This window comes from Ranitomeya variabilis, chromosome 2 (assembly GCF_051348905.1).
Source record: "Ranitomeya variabilis isolate aRanVar5 chromosome 2, aRanVar5.hap1, whole genome shotgun sequence".
Classification (NCBI taxonomy): domain Eukaryota; kingdom Metazoa; phylum Chordata; class Amphibia; order Anura; family Dendrobatidae; genus Ranitomeya; species Ranitomeya variabilis.
In genome coordinates, this window is record NC_135233.1 from 947421915 (window position 1) to 947439424 (window position 17510).

At 43.4% G+C, this 17510-nt stretch overlaps 1 protein-coding gene across 1 annotated transcript in view; it reads left to right on the forward strand.

Moving 5' to 3' along the window:
- Nucleotides 1-17510, forward strand: part of MINDY4B (MINDY family member 4B) — a 117682-nt gene that overhangs the window by 46924 nt on the left and 53248 nt on the right. The window contains exons 5-7 of the mRNA XM_077292949.1: nt 253-372; nt 8324-8418; nt 15969-16134. Coding sequence (XP_077149064.1) covers nt 253-372; nt 8324-8418; nt 15969-16134 — 381 coding nt within the window. The remainder of the gene's footprint in view (nt 1-252; nt 373-8323; nt 8419-15968; nt 16135-17510) is intronic.

Sequence of the window (17510 nt, forward strand, 5' to 3'; positions counted from 1 at the left end):
TTATTTCTCATCAATAACCTTATGCTCAGTGTCTGCGTGATGCCATGATCTGCATGAAGTGGTCAGGGGTGTGATATAAAAAATATATGTGTAATTACTTCCAATTATGCACATGGTCATTATAGAGACTAGAAATTGCAGCAGATGGAACAACATTGATCCACTGAAGGGGCAGAATTTATAATAAAAGGGGTTGCCCGTTATTTTTTATTGAAATGATTCCTATACTACTGTTTTATATATATTTTTAAGGCAATGAGGAAAATTCTGTTTGGAAACACATTTCAAACATTCAACTATGAATGGAAAAAGTCATTTTTCAAGTTTAGAGAGGCCTTTTCCGAACTGGCTTATGCTATTGAAGCAGAGAAGGTGAGTGACTGTAAATAAAAGCAGAATAGATTTTACTATTACAAATAATGTACAGAAATAGAAAATAAAACCATAAGTGGATATCTGAAAATGCTGTGACTTTGACATAATTGCCATGACACATTCCTAATGACCTGGCATCACTGGTTTGAATACAGAAATTCCACTGACTATAAAACTATCATGGCTCAATGAATGGGTATGTTTGGTTTTCTGGTCGGCCACCAGGGTTGAAGGGGTTAGAGGCTCGTCTACAGCGGCTTCTACTGTCAACACCTATCTGGCATGAGAAAACATGAGACTGCACTCCGATGTCATCCGAGTGCAGTCTCATTTACACGGACTCAAACTACGAAGAAGCTGGACTACTTAAGTTCTCCGTCTTCTCTTCACCTGTGATATGAGTCTCGGCTCACACTAAGGTGACATTCAGTTCAATCTCTGAGCGATTGTCATTTACATAATTGCAGCCAATTCTCCCTTATGAGAGAAACATCGCTCGTGTGACTCCAGCTTTAGAGGGGTATTCTCATCTTCAAGATCCTTTCACAATATGTATTAGATGTAATAATAATAATAATAATATTAGCAAATACCGTCAATTAGAAAGATAGAGTTCTTCTGATTAGCTATGTTTCTTACCCCATGTGGAGGGTATTGCAATAGCTTAGGTATTCGTGATTACGACCACTAACAACCAACTAACTAAATGTCAGGAATAAAAGCAAAAATAGAGCTCACTAGGCCAGCTGATCATCCAGATAGCCAAGTGCCTTGTAACCGGAGGGTGCTAGATCCAGCTGGAGCAGCACAGCAATAACAAGAGGAAGGAGAGGGAATGCAGCACAGATGGTAAGTTTAAAAAAACTATTTATTTAAAGACATTAAAAAGAACAATGTCCAGGAAATACATTAAAACTGAAGCATTTCTAGCAAAAAACGCCCTTAATGATATTATACAGTATATACTATGATTAAGGGCGTTTTTTGCCGGAAACGCTTTGGTTTTAATGTTTTTCCTGGACATTGTTCTTTTTAATGGATTGAAATAAATATCACTATATGTCACTATATGAGTGGTTATAACCATGGATCCCTACGCTACTGCACATCGGGTAAGTGACATAGCCGATCAGAAGAACTATGCTACAATTCTAATTGGAGTTTTTTTTCTAATATTATTATTATTACACCTACTATATATTGGGATAGGATCTTAGAGATGGGAATGCTCATTTAATCACTCTACCCCCAGCAAACCGTAAAAAAAAATATCGCCTTGTCTACAAAACTCCAGGTAGAAGACTTTGTAGGATAAATGAAAACTTTCTGATTATTGGGGTCCCACCACAAGGCCTCCTCAACTGATTCCAAGAAAGGGGCTCTGAAGGGCCCCAGCTCATTGTCTGCAGGAATGCCCACTAGTGGGACCACCAGTGCTTTGCATATTACTACCGATCCTGTAGATGTTCATGTTGAATTTTAACCCTTCTGTTACTGCAGGAAAATGCTGCTACCAGGGGCACCAGGCAGCGGCTTATTCCCCTTTCCCCGCTAAGAACATGTAGATGTTTGGCTCGTCTGAGTATGAATATGTAAGGGGTGGTCTGCCAACAGCCATCTAAGGTTAGATCACTTAGCAGGGTTGTGACAACTTGTGAGGCCACGTGCACACGTTGCGGGTTGGTGTGAGGATTTTTCCGCACTGTTTTTGCACAATCCGCAGGTAATCCGCACTGTGGTTTACCTGCGGATTTGCTGCGGAGTTACCGCGGTTTTTGTGCCGTTTTTGTGTTGATTTCACCTGCGGTTTTACACCTGCGGATTTCTGTTGAGGAGCAGGAGTAAACCGCTGCAGAATCCGCACAAAGAATTGACATGCTGCATTTCCGCGCTTTTTTCCGCAGCATGTGCACTGCGGATTTTGTTTTCCATATGTTTATATGGTACTGTAAACTCATGGAAAACAGCTGCAGATCCGCAGTGTCAAATCCGCTGCGGATCTGCAGCAAAATCCGCAACGTGTGCACATACCATTAGATGTCTAAAGACATCAAATTAGCTACTGATATTAATAAGATTTTAACCCCTTCAAGACATCTGCCATACATTCAACATACATGTTGGAAGTGGGTGTATGGAGCGGGTTTACTCCGCCAAGTCGCCCCATACCAGGTAGGTGATGGCTGCGTATTATAGCCAGGACCTGCCTCTAAGGTCAGTCTCACACATCCAGATAATTCCGGTACTGGAAAAATTGGTACCGGAGTTATCCGTGTCCGTGTGTCCGTGTGCTCACATGGTACATTAGTGTGGCACACGTGCGGCAACCGTGTGCCGCCCGTGTGCCTACTGAGTACCACACGGACTGTGCAGGAGACAGCGCTACAGTAAGCGCTGTCCCCTGCTTTGGGTGCTGAAGCCGGAATTCATTCCTTCTTCCCAGCAGCATTCGCTGGAGAGAAGGAATGAAAAATCATTGTTGTTTTTTTTTTTTGTGGTTAAAATAATGTTCCTGGCAACCTCCCCCCTCCAACCCCCTGTGCGCCCGCCCGCTGGAAATAAAATACTCACCCAGCTCCCTCGATGCTTCCTCTGAGCGCCGCAACTTGTCCTGTATGAGCGGTCACGTGGTGCCGCTCATTACAGTGATGAATATGCGGCTCCACCCCATGTCGGCTTCAGCACCACACGCTGGGGGGACAGCGCTTACTGTAGCGCTGTCTCCTGCAATGTCCGTGTGGTACTCAGTCGGCACACGGGCGGCACACGGACAGCATCCGTGTGCGGTACGTGTTTACACGGACCCATTGACTTTAATGGGTCCGTGTGATCCGTGCGCTCCCACGAACACTGACATGTCTCCGTGTTTTTCAAACGGACACACGGTCCGTGAAAAAACGCTGACATGTGCAGAGACACATTTATATTAATGTGTCTACGTGAGTCAGTGTCTCCGGTACGTGAGGAAACTGTCACCACATGTACCGGAGCCACTGACGTGTGAAACAGGCGTAACAATTACGGGTGGAGCAGAGCTCTGCCACGATTGTTAATTTGTTAAATGTGGCTGTCAATATTGGATAGCAGCATTTAATACGCTGTTGCACCACTGCATATAGCACAAGCTATCTGACTTAATGTGGCTAACAATAACAAGTTAAAAAAAAAGTTAAAAGAAATAAAAAAAAAACTAAAAGTACAAATCACTCCCATTTTCTCCCACTGAAAATAAACATATTAAAAAAATAAAAATAAATACACATATGTGGTATCGCCACGTTCAGAAAAGTCCAATCCATTAAAATATAAAAACAATTAACAGGATCGGTAAACACCTTAGGCCGGTTTCACACATCAGTGGCTCCGGTACGTGTGGTGACAGTTTTCTCACGTACCGGAGACACTGACACACGTAGACAAATTAAAATGAATGTGTCTCTGCAGATATCAGTGATTTTTCCCGGACCGTGTGTCCGTTTGCAAAACACGGAGACATGTCAGTGTTCGTGGGAGCGCACGGATCACATGGACCCATTAAAGTCAATGGGTCCGTGTAAACACGTACCGCACACGGATGCTGTCCGTGTGACATCCGTGTGCTGTCCATGTGCTGTCCGTGTGCGTTTTTCCTGTCATAGGGTTAAAATTGTAAAAATTGTTGCAATACACGGACACGGACAGCACGCGGACAGCACACGGACCTTAAAAACATACTCACGGACATCACACGGATCCCACACGGATGGCCTACGTGAGCATACGGACATGGGTAACTCTGGTACCGTTTTCTCTGGTACCGTTTTCTCCGGTACCGGAATTATCTGGACGTGTGAGACTGGCCTCAGGGCTGTCCCACACGTCCAGATAATTCCGGTACCGGAATAAATCGGTACCGGAGTTATCCGTGTCCGTGTGCCTGGGAACTCACGGAGGCCATACGTGCGGCACACGTGTGCCGCCCGTATGGCGAGTGGGTACCACACGGAGCGTGTGGTACCCACTCTGCATGGTGCTGAAGCTGCGATTCATATCTTCCCTGCAGCAGCGTTTGCTGCAGAGAAAATATGAAGAATAGTGTTTAAAATAAAGATCCATGTGTCCGCCGCCCCCCCACCCCCTGTGCGCCCCCCCGCTGGTCAGAAAATACTTACCCGCTCCCTCGCTGCTTCCTGGTCTGGCCGCGGCTTCTCCTGCATGCGGTCACGTGGGGCCGATCATTTACAGTCATGAATATGTGGCTCCACCTCCCATAGGGGCGGAGCCGACTATTCATGATTGTAAATGATCGGCCCCACGTGACCGCATACAGTAGGAGGCGCGGGGCAGAGAGGAAGGAGCGAGGGAGCGGGTAAGTATTTTCTGACCAGCGGGGGGGCGCACAGGGGGTGGGGGGGCGGCGGACACCTAAATCTTTATTTTTAACACTATTCTTCATATTTTCTCTACAGCAAACGCTGCTGCAGGGAAGATATGAATACCGGCTTCAGCACCATGTGGGGGGGACAGCGCTTACTGTAGCGCTGTCTCCTGCACGCACACGGACCCCAGACGGAGAATGTCCGTGTGAGGTCCGTGTTTTACGCGGACCCATTGACTCTATTGGGTCCGTGTAAAACGTGCGCTCCCACGAACACTGACATGTCTCCGTGTTTGGCACACGGAGACACGGTCCGCAAAAAATCAATGACATCTGAACAGATGCATTGATTTTTATGGGTCTACGTGTGTCAGTGTCTCCGGTACGTGAGGAAACTGTCACCTCACGTACCGGAGCCACTGACGTGTGAAACCGGCCTAAGACAGAATAAATCAAGAGCGCGAAAAGTATATTTTTTGGTCACAGCAATTCCACAACCAAACATTCACATCTATCCCAAAATGGTAAAAACAAAAATGTCATCTCGCCCCACAAAAAAATAGGCCATCACACACAGTGCTGAAAATTAAAAATGTTACAGGTGTTGGAAAATGGCAACACAACCCAAAAAATTGTTTTTGAAGAATTCTGATTTTATTTTCACCACTAAAATAATTTAAAAAAAACTGGAAATGTTGGGAATGGCCATAATCGTACTGATGAGCAGAATCATATTGCATGCTCACTTTTATCACAAAACGTACACTTTATGAACATTTCCTAAAAAAACAATGTCAGAATTGGGGCGGGGGGGGGGGGGGGTTTCCACAAATTCACCACATTTGGAATTTTTTCCCCATTTTTCAGTGCCCTACGTGGTAAAATGAATGCTGTCATTCAAAAGTACAACTTGTCCTGCAAAAAACAGGCCCTCATATGTCAATGTGGACAGAATTGTCCGCAGCGTGAAGGGGTGAATAAAGTGCAATCATTTTCTGCAATGCTGTGTAATAAGTTACAGGGAACAGTAACATACAGTCAGGTTCATGTTATAATATGAAAATAATGAGAGATGGGTCTACATGCAAACCTACAGTCCACAAAGAAAGAGTGTGATTACTGCGATGCAACATTAAATGTTGCTTTCCGCTGCATCAGTAGAAATAAATTACAAACACCTTACTTATGTTTAATGCCCCCCATTTTCTACAAAATTGTGCTGCCATTAAGGCCGGCGTCACACTAGCGAGTTTTACGGATGTATGAGAGGTGCAGAAAATATGGATTGCATACGGTACAATGATTCTCTATGTCCCAGCTCCTATCTGCCGTATTTTACTGATCCGTATTATACGGTCTTGTACGGCCGTAGAAAATCGCAGCATGCTGCGTTTGTCAGCGTATTGCGCAAAAAAAATCGCCAATGAAAGTCTATGGGGGCGAGAAAAATACGGATTACACACGGACCAGCAGTGTGACTTGCGAGAAATTCGCAGCGGTGTTCTATAGAAAAGCCGGTAATTCAATTGCCGGCTTTTTCTTTCTCCTTCACAAACCCGACAGGATATGAGACATGGTTTACATACAGTAACCCATCTCATATCCCTTTTTTTTTGCATATTCCACACTACTAATGTTAGCAGTGTGTATGTGCAAAATTTGGGCGCTGTAGCTTGTAAAATAAAGGGTTAAATCGCGCAATTTTCTCCGCCAGAGTGGTAAAGCCAGTGACTGAGGGCAGATATTAATAGCCTAGAGAGGGTCCATGGTTATTGGCCCCCCTAGCTAAAAACATCTGCCCCCAGCCACTCCAGAAAAAGGCACATCTGGAAGATGCGCCTATTCTGGCACTTGGCCACTCTCTTCCCACTCCCGTGTAGCGGTGGGATATGGGGTAATGAAGGGTTAATGTCACCTTGCTATTGTAAGGTGACATTAAGCCAGATTAATAATGGAGAGGCGTCAATTATGACACCTATCTATTATTAATCCAATAGTACGAAATGGTTAATAAAACACACACACATTATTTAAAAGTATTTTAATGAAATAAAGACACAGGGTGTTGTAATATTTTATTATACTGGTAATCCACCTGAAGACCCTCGTCCTGTAAAAAAGGTAAAATAAAAAATCAACAATATCCCATACCTTCCATCGTTCTGTCAGTCCCACGATGTAAATCCATCTGAAGGGGTTAAATCATTTTACAGCCAGGAGCTCTGCTAATGCAGTCGCCCCCTGTCTGTAAAATGTTGTGAATGAATGTAATGCAGGGGAATGTCCTGTAGTTACCTAGAGTATCGGTCATGTGCCCCCTGCTGGATGTCCTCATATGAACTCGAGCGTGGGAATAAGCCTATGGGTGCGAGTGAGACAGCGCACATCACTCAGATATCATCCGAGTGATGTGCGTTATAAGCGGACCCCAGCAATGGAGGAGATGGAGAAATTCATTTCTCCGCCTCCTCCGCAGCTGTGCTCCAATCCTCCATGTGCGAGAGAATCGGAGCACAGACGCATAACACTCGGCTCCTGCTCTGCTGCGAGCAGGAGCTGAGTGTCATTAGCATATCGCATCCGATGCTCTCGCATCGGATGCGATATGCCAGTGTGATGCCGGCCTGAGACACCTATCCATTACTAATCCTATAGTTGTCTGGTAAATAGACACACAAATAAAAAATAAAACACATTTTTTTCATTTTGATTTAAAAATAAGAAACACACTTATATTATACTCAAATAACGCCCATTTAATTGAAGCCCTTGTCTCCTGTAAAGCAAAAATAAAAAGCCACAATATCCCTCACCTGTCCGTTGTTCTGTCCCATGCCGTAATCCATGTCTGGGGATTAATAGTTTTCAACCTGGACGCTGCCAAGATGCGACCATCCAGGCTGAGAACCACTGGGAAAATCAGCTGCTGTGAGCTCAGCGTCAGTGACTAGAGGTGACGTCATCGAGGTTACCACAGGTCACTGATTTTGCGTTTCCAGTTGGGCCAATGAACTGCAGTGACCTCGATGAGATCACCGCTCGTACAGTGAGAAATGGTGTCACAGTGCAGAGGTGAGTTCATCGGGAGAAATTTCTTACAGTGAACTCAATACTGCACCTTGAGACTTTTTCTCATTGTGCTAGCGGTTGATCACCGTAGTTCATGGGCCCGCTCGCTGCAGCTCATACTTCCTTGATTCTCAGCATGATCCCACCATTCAGGCTAAAGAGCACATGTCACAGAGATGGATTACAGCATGGGACACTATGGATTACAGCCATCCCTCCATCCATCCCTCATCCATATCTCATCCATCCTTCCCTTCATTCATCCCCCATACCTCCCTCCATCCATCCCCCATTCATCCATCCCTCCCTCCATCCATCACTCATCCATTCTAAAGGAAACTGTAATTTAGTGCACGACTTGCAGATAAACAGGCAGAAAACTTAATCTAGATTGAAACATTTTCTATTATATATGAAAACCTATTGATTTTTATTATATGGTGCCGTTTAATAGCGAAACATAATTATGTGTAGCTAATGTTCATCCAATTAATAATAACAATACAAACATATATATTAAAGGGGGGAACAAGAGCCATTCAGCTGGTGGTGCAAGCTCACATCATTAAGTACCTGCTGTTTACAAAGAACAAGCATGAATACACTTCTATAAAGAGGTAAGACAATGGGAAGGGATGGAACTTGTATATATGGGCCTGATTTATCAATGGCAATGTGTGTTTTACACAAGACATGAGGTTAAGCTACAGAACATTCTATGACTTTGTGAAATTAGCGTCCTACAGATCATGGTATCCTTGAAAACATAGCCATTAACCGATGAGTTGATATCTCGTGTGCCTAAAATCAGGATTACAGCTGACAATCTGTAATGTTATGCTTTAAATATATGGCTAATATTTTAAATGCATCTGTGACATTTCAAGGTAAATAAGTCCAACTTACTTCACTGATTAACAATGACTGTACATACTTGATGTATATAGGAATACGGGTATCGGGTGTAAGTAGAAGTGGATATGGTGGTCTACTACTGGATTTAAGGTATAGGGGGAAGACTGTGGGGCAATAGGAAGGGGAGGAGTTTCTATCTATTGAAATGGGGATGTATATGTCTGTAACATACCATGCTGGGCTTATCACATGGATTCATGGCTGTATCAGCCTCCTGAGGAACCTTGACATGGGGAAACTCGTTGAGGCTTTACCCAAGTTACAGCAAAGTATTTTATCAACCTAAGTATCTTCTGATTGCTAACTACAGCATTTTTTTCTCACTGCCTTTATGAAACAGTTAATTCCTCTTTTTGTCATGACTGGGTACCAAGTGTAGTCAGGACTATTGAGGGTGAGTTGTCAAGGAGCAGGAGCACCATAGTCGTCATCAAATAGGGCGCGCGCCAACCTCAGCAAGATATTCAGGTGTGGAGTATAGGGCATCAGATACACATTGTACTGTTGATAACTTTGCACATAGTCACCTTGCTTCTGATACTGGCCTTTAACTGGGCTGGTGTGAGCAATGCCAGATCAGTTTTTGCACACTAACCTTTATCACCCCACTGTAACATTAGGGATATCAAGGGTTACACAGGGAGAGTCGACAATGATTGGGGGCATGGCAACACAAGCCTCATTCATACATGAAATAAAAACACACGACAAAGCTTTCTTAGTGGAAAAATAAGGCCGTGATGTTTATTTTGGGTTACTCATAAAAATTAACAAAACATTCCCAGATTAATAAATCATGTAATTTCACCAAATATTCCACAAACCAATCAACCATCCACCCATAGACTGGGCGATTTTCCCACAACATAAACATCACAACAAAGCAAAATTTAAGGGCGGGAGGGTGGGGTCTTCTTTTCTTCAAACGGTACCTCACAATGACTGCACCTTGCCATAACACGGCTATAAATATCCCGGCGACAGCATGGCAACGCACTGACAACCAATTGTCAGTCGTTATAAAACCGCCAAAACAGCTGATTGGAGCCGGATTTACCCAATAGTATAACCACTATGAATACTAAAAACATCCAATTTGGTTAGTAACCAGAAATGACCAATGAACAGTAGAGACTGTGTGGCCATGTGACCCCCCCTATATTCCCTACGTAAAGTAGGGGGGGGCTTCCATGGCAACACAAGCCTCATTCATACATGAAATAAAAACACACGACAAAGCTTTCTTAGTGGAAAAATAAGGCCGTGATGTTTATTTTGGGTTACTCATAAAAATTAACAAAACATTCCCAGATTAATAAATCATGTAATTTCACCAAATATTCCACAAACCAATCAACCATCCACCCATAGACTGGGCGATTTTCCCACAAGCCTCGGCTCACTGAGTCGAGGCCCCCCCCACACCGCACAGCCATTTTTCCACTATGCTTTGCATGTCCAGATTAAAAATATCACAACCGATATTGGATAAATGAACCAAATCCTGTTGATATAGACCAGGCAAAAAACCTTCAAGCTCGACGTGCCTGTAAGAAAACCCATTAACCAACGGAAAAAACTTCTCCATATTCTTATTTACCCTTTTGCGAATTTTGTCCATAAAACCAGATTCAGCGGAATGCCAAACCAACCTCGGGACGATCTCGGAAAATACAAAACTCGGGTAAGGAAAGGATTGCCTGAGATTTACTATATCAGCTCGCATATTAGCAAGTAAATCCAGAGTTCTTAACTTACCGAGATCGTTACCGCCTAGATGGAAAATTACCAAATCCGGAAACGGATACAAATTAATACAATAACGAAATTGAAAAATTAAATTATACCACTTCAGTCCTCGAACACCGTGCCAAAATATTTGGACCAAGGAAGGGTCGAATGACAAATTCTCAGTATAACTTCGTTGAGAAGCTCGCCTCTGTGCCCAAAAAATAAATGAATGACCAAGTATCCAAACTATGGAAGGACCTGCAAATAAATCGATAATTAGTAATCATACAAGTCATGCCGCACATATAATTTAAATCTTCTGGATTCCCATCTCCCAATTTGTTTAATCTGAGAATCACAGAGGCCAGCCCTAGAAGCTTCGGTTGCTGCACCGATCCTAAAAGAGTGAGAGGAAATTTTGAGATGCTCTTTGCCAAGGGTTTTCAAACAATTCTTTAAAATAAAATTAAACTGAAAAATTGTAGCTGCTGAACCGTCTTTATGTATAAACAACGGTCCTTCTGCGAGTGACCTGGCATGTAACCAACGGTTCATGTTAAAAAATGGGCATATGAATGGGTCCGGGAAGGAAGAAATTTTAATGCTGGTCCCTCTTGCTAATTGATCAGTTTTAGATCTCCTAATGAACAATAAGAAAAAAACCATCATAAAACCGTATATCTGATAACATCAATCCCGAAGGATGAGATTTTTTAGCCGATACCAATTCGCCCACTCTAAGCGCTCCGAAAAAGGCCAAACAAAAGGCTGCATGAAATAATAAAACCTCATCTGAATTGATACAAACTTGGCTCAGGGCTGAACATAACTCTTTAAGCAGGGGCAAAGAGATCGGCCGTCTGGTGTCAGGTGAAAATTGTTCTTCCTCAAGCCTTTTAAAAACTGCTTGATTGTAAAAATTGCCGTTAATGGTAACTCTCCGGAAAGTTTCAGAAAAAAGGAGACCCCCGCTAGATATTTAGTTACCGAGGAATATGAGAAACCTTGAAGTACTAAAGACTCAGCAAAGTGTAGACCAGCCATGGGGTCAGATACTTTTGGGTTAAAGGCATTAAGTTTACAAAAAGCAAGCCAAGCGAACCATGCGGCCGAATAGCTGGCTCATGTTCTATCTGACACAGATTTCTGAATAAAGTGAGGGATCAGATTACAATCATGTCCCAGATCAAACGTGGGCAAGGAGTTTCTTCCGAATCCGCCCCTGGTACCTGTGAACGAAAAAGTGACCAATGACGTGCACACAAAGCGTCAACTGCAGAACAAAATTTGCTTTTACCAGAAGCCGCCTTAAGCCAAATATTCAACTTAAGACAAATCATTACCAACTGCCGCAAAATACTTGCAGCCCATTTGTTCTTGGAAGACAAGGTGTTGATCGCGAAGATGACACCAGGGTCGAGGGACCAAATGATAATTCTTGAGTTTTTGAAATGAAAACCCCAAGTAGAGACACCCAAAAAAATGGAAAAAAGTTCCAAAACCATCCGGTTCTTAGTAAGGCCACAAGCCACCCATGAATCGGGCCAGTCCTGCGCAATCCAATGTGATGTAAACAATATTCCACAACCCTTGAGAGTTTGGACTGAAACAACAAATGGAAAAGAATCGGAGGAAATGAACGCCGTTTGCCAACAAGATTTCCCGTTAAACTCAGAAATAAAAGTCAGCCAGGTTCTGGCGTCTTCCTTCAGAGCAGAACTTATTCGCACATGAGAAGTAGGGGAAGAAACGCCCTTCGTAGCGTCATACAGACGGCGGGAAAATGCCCTGCCAACTGGAATGATTCTCGCGGCAAAGTTCAAAAGGCCTAATAATGACTGTAATTCTTTCAGGGTAGCCTTTGGTTTGGAGAGAAATTTGTGTAAAGCTGATCGCAGTTTAGAGATTTTCTCTTCTGGGAGTCTACATTCCATAGCAGAGGAATCTAAAACAATGCCTAAAAATTCGATAGATGTAGTGGGATAAACCGTTTTCTCATGAGCAAGGGGTACACCAAAATGATTACACAAGCTAATGAAGGAATTCAATGTCAAAAGACAATTAGAGGAAGAAGGGGGACCTACAAATAAAAAGTCATCTAAATAATGCAAAATGCCTGACCCAGGAGAATTTGTTTCCAAAACCCAGTGCAAGAAGGTAGAAAAGGTTTCGAAATAAAAACAAGATAAAGAAAAACCCATAGGAAGACATTTGTCAAAGAAAAAACAATTTAGAAAATGAAAACCCAAGGAGGAAAAACCGTCGGGGTGAACCGGGAGAAGCCGAAAGGCGGATTTAATGTCCGATTTTGCTAATAATGCATCCTGCCCAAAGTGCCTCAAAATGTCCACTGCCTTGTCAAAAGAAGAATAAGACACTGAGCAGGCTGCACTATCAATTTCATCATTCAAAGAAGATCCTGCCGGAAAGGATAAATGATGAATAAGGCGAAAAGAACCAGGTTCTCGTTTAGGAACCACACCTAGCGGTGAAATTCTAAAATCTGGAAAAGGAGGAGAGGAAAAAGGACCAGCTACCCTACCGAGATCCAACTCATGCCTAATTTTCTCTTCCGCTACATCAGGATACATATCAACCGAACGTAAATTATTAACAATTTGGCAGCCTGATCCCTTGAAAGGAGGAACAAAAAAGCCATAAGTAAACCTGTTAAAAAGCAGGCTACTGATCATTTGGTCTGGGTATCGATTTAGCCATGATACCATATTTTCCACCTTCACTGGCGTCTGTGCTCTTTCCAGAAGGCTCTTTTGAGATAGATTGAGCAGATTGTTTTTTAAAACATTTGAAAGCGGGGTGTCCGTTCCCGCAAAAGGAACACTCATGGCGAAAACGACAATTTGAGCCCCATTTACAACTGGATTCATTAAAGGTAAAACAGAATCCTTTCCTAGGGACAGGGGCAGAAGAAGCTCTGGAAGAAAAATGTCTTTGCGGGAGCATTAGGTTTAACCATAATCCAACATCCTTACTGCCCCAGCGAACCTCAGGATGTACAGCCAGCTTTTGGCGAAAAGCTTCATCATAATGAAGCCACGCGACTCCTCCAAAATTGCGGTACGCTTCAAGTATTATATCGATATGTTGAAATAATCTGCTACAAAGCTGTGGAGATTTTTCACCTAGAACAGCCGAGTAAATAGAAAACGCCTGCAACCAATTGTTGAAAGATTTAAACATACGCTTGGCGTCATCAGAATCAGGCTTGTCTTCCTTCCTATCTATTTTACTTGGCTGTTCCCTGCGAGGAAGAAGTGAAAACAAATCCACATAATTATTGCTCCAAATGAGTTCCTTAGTTGCAGAACTCAAGTGGAAGCCTAGGGGAGATAAATCACATGTTAATGCCTCTTTAAATGTATTCTTAGGAATGGCAGTCAGATCTATGTGAGAAATGGAAGGGGGGGCAGAAGGAAGAATACCACTTAATGTTTCAGAGAGAACATTCTGAACAATGCGCTTAATATCATCATCAAATAAAGAAACATTGGTATTAATCATCTCACCCCTTCCAGAGCTTCTGTTTTCTGATGTAGCATCCGGTGCGCAGCATGCACTCGAGCCCTCCCTGTTAGGCGAGCGCAGCTGCGTGGCTGGTGTAGAGAGGGACTCCGGATCCTGGGTATGAGGATGCAGAGCTCCAGACAGCGGAGGGAAAGAGAAACCAGAATCCGCCTGGTAAGGAGAGCCGGCGTTTGAAATTGGCGCTCTCGTCGGCATCTTCTTCCGTCCGCGACGTTCTTCTGCCCTGCTGTCGGCGCGTGATGACGTGGACGGCTGTACTTCCCGGCGCCTCCATGAATCTCGCGATGGGCTCCGCGACCTTCTCATTGGAGGCAGGCGGGACTTCCTGGAATGCTCCGGCGCTGCGCTGCTGACCGGAGGAGGTGCCGGAGATGGAGAGTAAGTCGTCCGGGGCTTCCTCTTCCTAGTGCTGCCGCGGTGACTCGGCGGCGATGTCGGAGGCATGCTTGGACTCTGAGGCACAGGGCTGGGAACCGATGTAACTGGAACTGCTTCAGGACTTGAGGTAACAGGCCTAGAGTTAAGGCACGATCTCAGCCATTCTGCTCCGCCCTCCTCCCCAGCTCTAGCAATAAGTTGCTGTAATAAGTTATCCATACAGACAGTGGGGTCTTCTTTTCTTCAAACGGTACCTCACAATGACTGCACCTTGCCATAACACGGCTATAAATATCCCGGCGACAGCATGGCAACGCACTGACAACCAATTGTCAGTCATTATAAAACCGCCAAAACAGCTGATTGGAGCCGGATTTACCCAATAGTATAACCACTATGAATACTAAAAACATCCAATTTGGTTAGTAACCAGAAATGACCAATGAACAGTAGAGACTGTGTGGCCATGTGACCCCCCCTATATTCCCTACGTAAAGTAGGGGGGGCTTCCATTCTCCTCGTAATAGGGTGCCAACCTCCACTGGTGGGTAAGTGCTAAAGTCAGGCCTAGAGGAGGGAGTCGTCAGCGCTGATTGCTTCCCTTTTCTGGCAAGAAGGGTGAGATAAATGATCTGTAGGTTTGCTGGAAAAGATTCAGTATAACTGGCATTTTATTCATTGGAATCCCGGGTGTCTGTATGGATAGCAGAACAGTGGGTGGTCCTACTAATGATTGACAGCTGTCTCTGCACAGTCATACAGAAGACTGGTAATAAATGAGTAGCACCAACCACTGGACTAATACTCGTATAAACAATCAATTCAATTAATAAAATGCAAGTTTTAATAAACTTTTACCACAAAAATGTATCTCAATCTGATCAGCTCCTTCTGCTCTATAACATCCTGTCGGCAGTTCAGATACCATTTTCATCATGACAGATTCCCTTTAATGTCCTTCATGTAATGCATCAACAATGGTGGCACGGAAGGGGCATTCTTTACCTGCTGCCTCATACCCCCACATATGATTGAGCTCCCAATTGCAGGAGACCTTCTGATCGGTCTATTTTTGGTGATCTCTTCAATCAAAAAGGGATTACCAAAGTGTCCCTTTAAAGGGGTTTGTCCAATGAAAACAAGTTTAAGCCTGTCTACTGAATAGATGGTAACTTGTTGATCGGTGGGGCTCCAACCGCTGAGAACCGCTTGTACTTGCTGAATGGAGCACCTTTTAGAATGGAGCGGCAGTGCGCATGCGCGACCTGAGCTCTATTCATTCCCTGTGGGGTTGACGAACAGCTTTATCCGGCAGTGAATGGAGCTGTGATCAGGAGTACAACCTAATAGATCATTTTATAACTGGCAGAAAAGTTTCCCAGTCAGAGATAAATACTCTTGGTAGTCAGACACTCAGTAATCAGCAAGTTATCACTTGTGGATAGGTGATAACCTGTTTTAACTGGACCACCCCTTTAAGAGACCTGATTCACTCGGACTTTGTACTTAAAACATGTAAAAATTCATACATTAATGTAATGTAATTAATGCACATTTTACAATAACTTTCTTTAAAATGTGTGTTTTTCTCAAATAGTTTATCAGAATTAAGCCAAAAACAGCAAGAAAGAGCCCTGGCAACATCAATGGCGGATATCCTTTGGACCACAGGAGAAATGAAGAGAGCCACCATCTGTCTCATCACGAGTGATTCATATTTTACAGAGAGCCCTGAGTATAAAACAGATAATTTTACAGAAAGAGTATGTAAGAGCGACACTTCTAATGGGATTCAATATCTAGAGCAGAGGTGTCAAACTGCATTCCTCGAGGGCCGCCAACAGGTCATGTTTTCAGGATTTCCTTAGCATTCCACAAGGTGCTGGAATCATTCTGTGCAGGTGATTAAATTATCACCTATGCAATACAAGGAAATCCTGAAAACATGACCTGTTGGCGGCCCTCGAGGAATGCAGTTTGACACCTCTGATCAAGAGCATTTAGGGCAAAATTTCCTAAATGCGACAGAATTTGGACTTAAATTGCACTAGTAGGCTGGTTTACGTGCAGGTCATAAAATGTCTTATTCGTTTTAGATGCTATGCATAGCTCACTAGACTTCTTAAAACTTTTCTAAAAAAGATAAGAGCAAATACCACAATATAGGAAAAGATAAGTGACTTGAAGAAATCACAAAAGATGAATCAGGGCCACATGATTTACATTAAAAAAAATATGCCAGCAGGTTTTGCTATGTAGTCTGATAGCAGCATGACGTAGAAGAGACCTTGATTCCATCAGTGTCAGAGATCATCGCACAGACTGTAGTTTCCCCATTTTGAAAATGATACCCCCAGTACGTTTTGCCCACCTCGTGCTTCTGGAGACATGCAGCGGCAAATTAAGCAGGCTCTCATTGCTACAGAAATGCCAAACATGTGGATGCTAAATGTGGTTTAGGCAGACTGTGAGGCTCAGAAGCGAGGGGGCATTTGGATTTGGGAGTGCAAAGTTCACTAGATTTTTGGGGGGGCGAGGAACCTTAGTGCTTTTCCAGAGCCTTTGTACTACCAGTAACGTGGAAGGCCCCTATATTTCCATTAACAGATGATGGACCTGAGTGGGAACATGTTTTTTTTTTTGTGCAAGGAGTTGAAGCTTTTATTGGGAACATTTTATATAAAGTTTGTGATCACATTTATCAGGCGCTGAGCACTTATATTGGGGTTTCCATCTAAATCTTCAAATGACGTGATTCAGATGAAACCCCAGAGGGATCCATTCACTATAATGAGGCAGCATTGTTACTCTGAACTCCGCCTGGCCTCTGTTCAGTAGTGTCCTTCTTTTCAGAGGTGCACAAAACTGTGGCCACCTGCGCTTTTATGCACACCTAAAAAGATGGACACCGTCGGATTACAGGCCAGACGGCATCCACAGTGCCTCTACCTTATTATAGGGAATCAAAAATCAGCAATGTAGGAATTTTTGGGGGGGTTATGGTGTTCCGTGTGTGGTCAAATTGATAACGCAGTTTTATTCTTCCAGTCAGTACGATTACAGCAAAGCCACATTTATATTTTTTTATGTTTTGGCACTTTTACACAATAAAAACTATTTTATTGAAAACAATAATTAT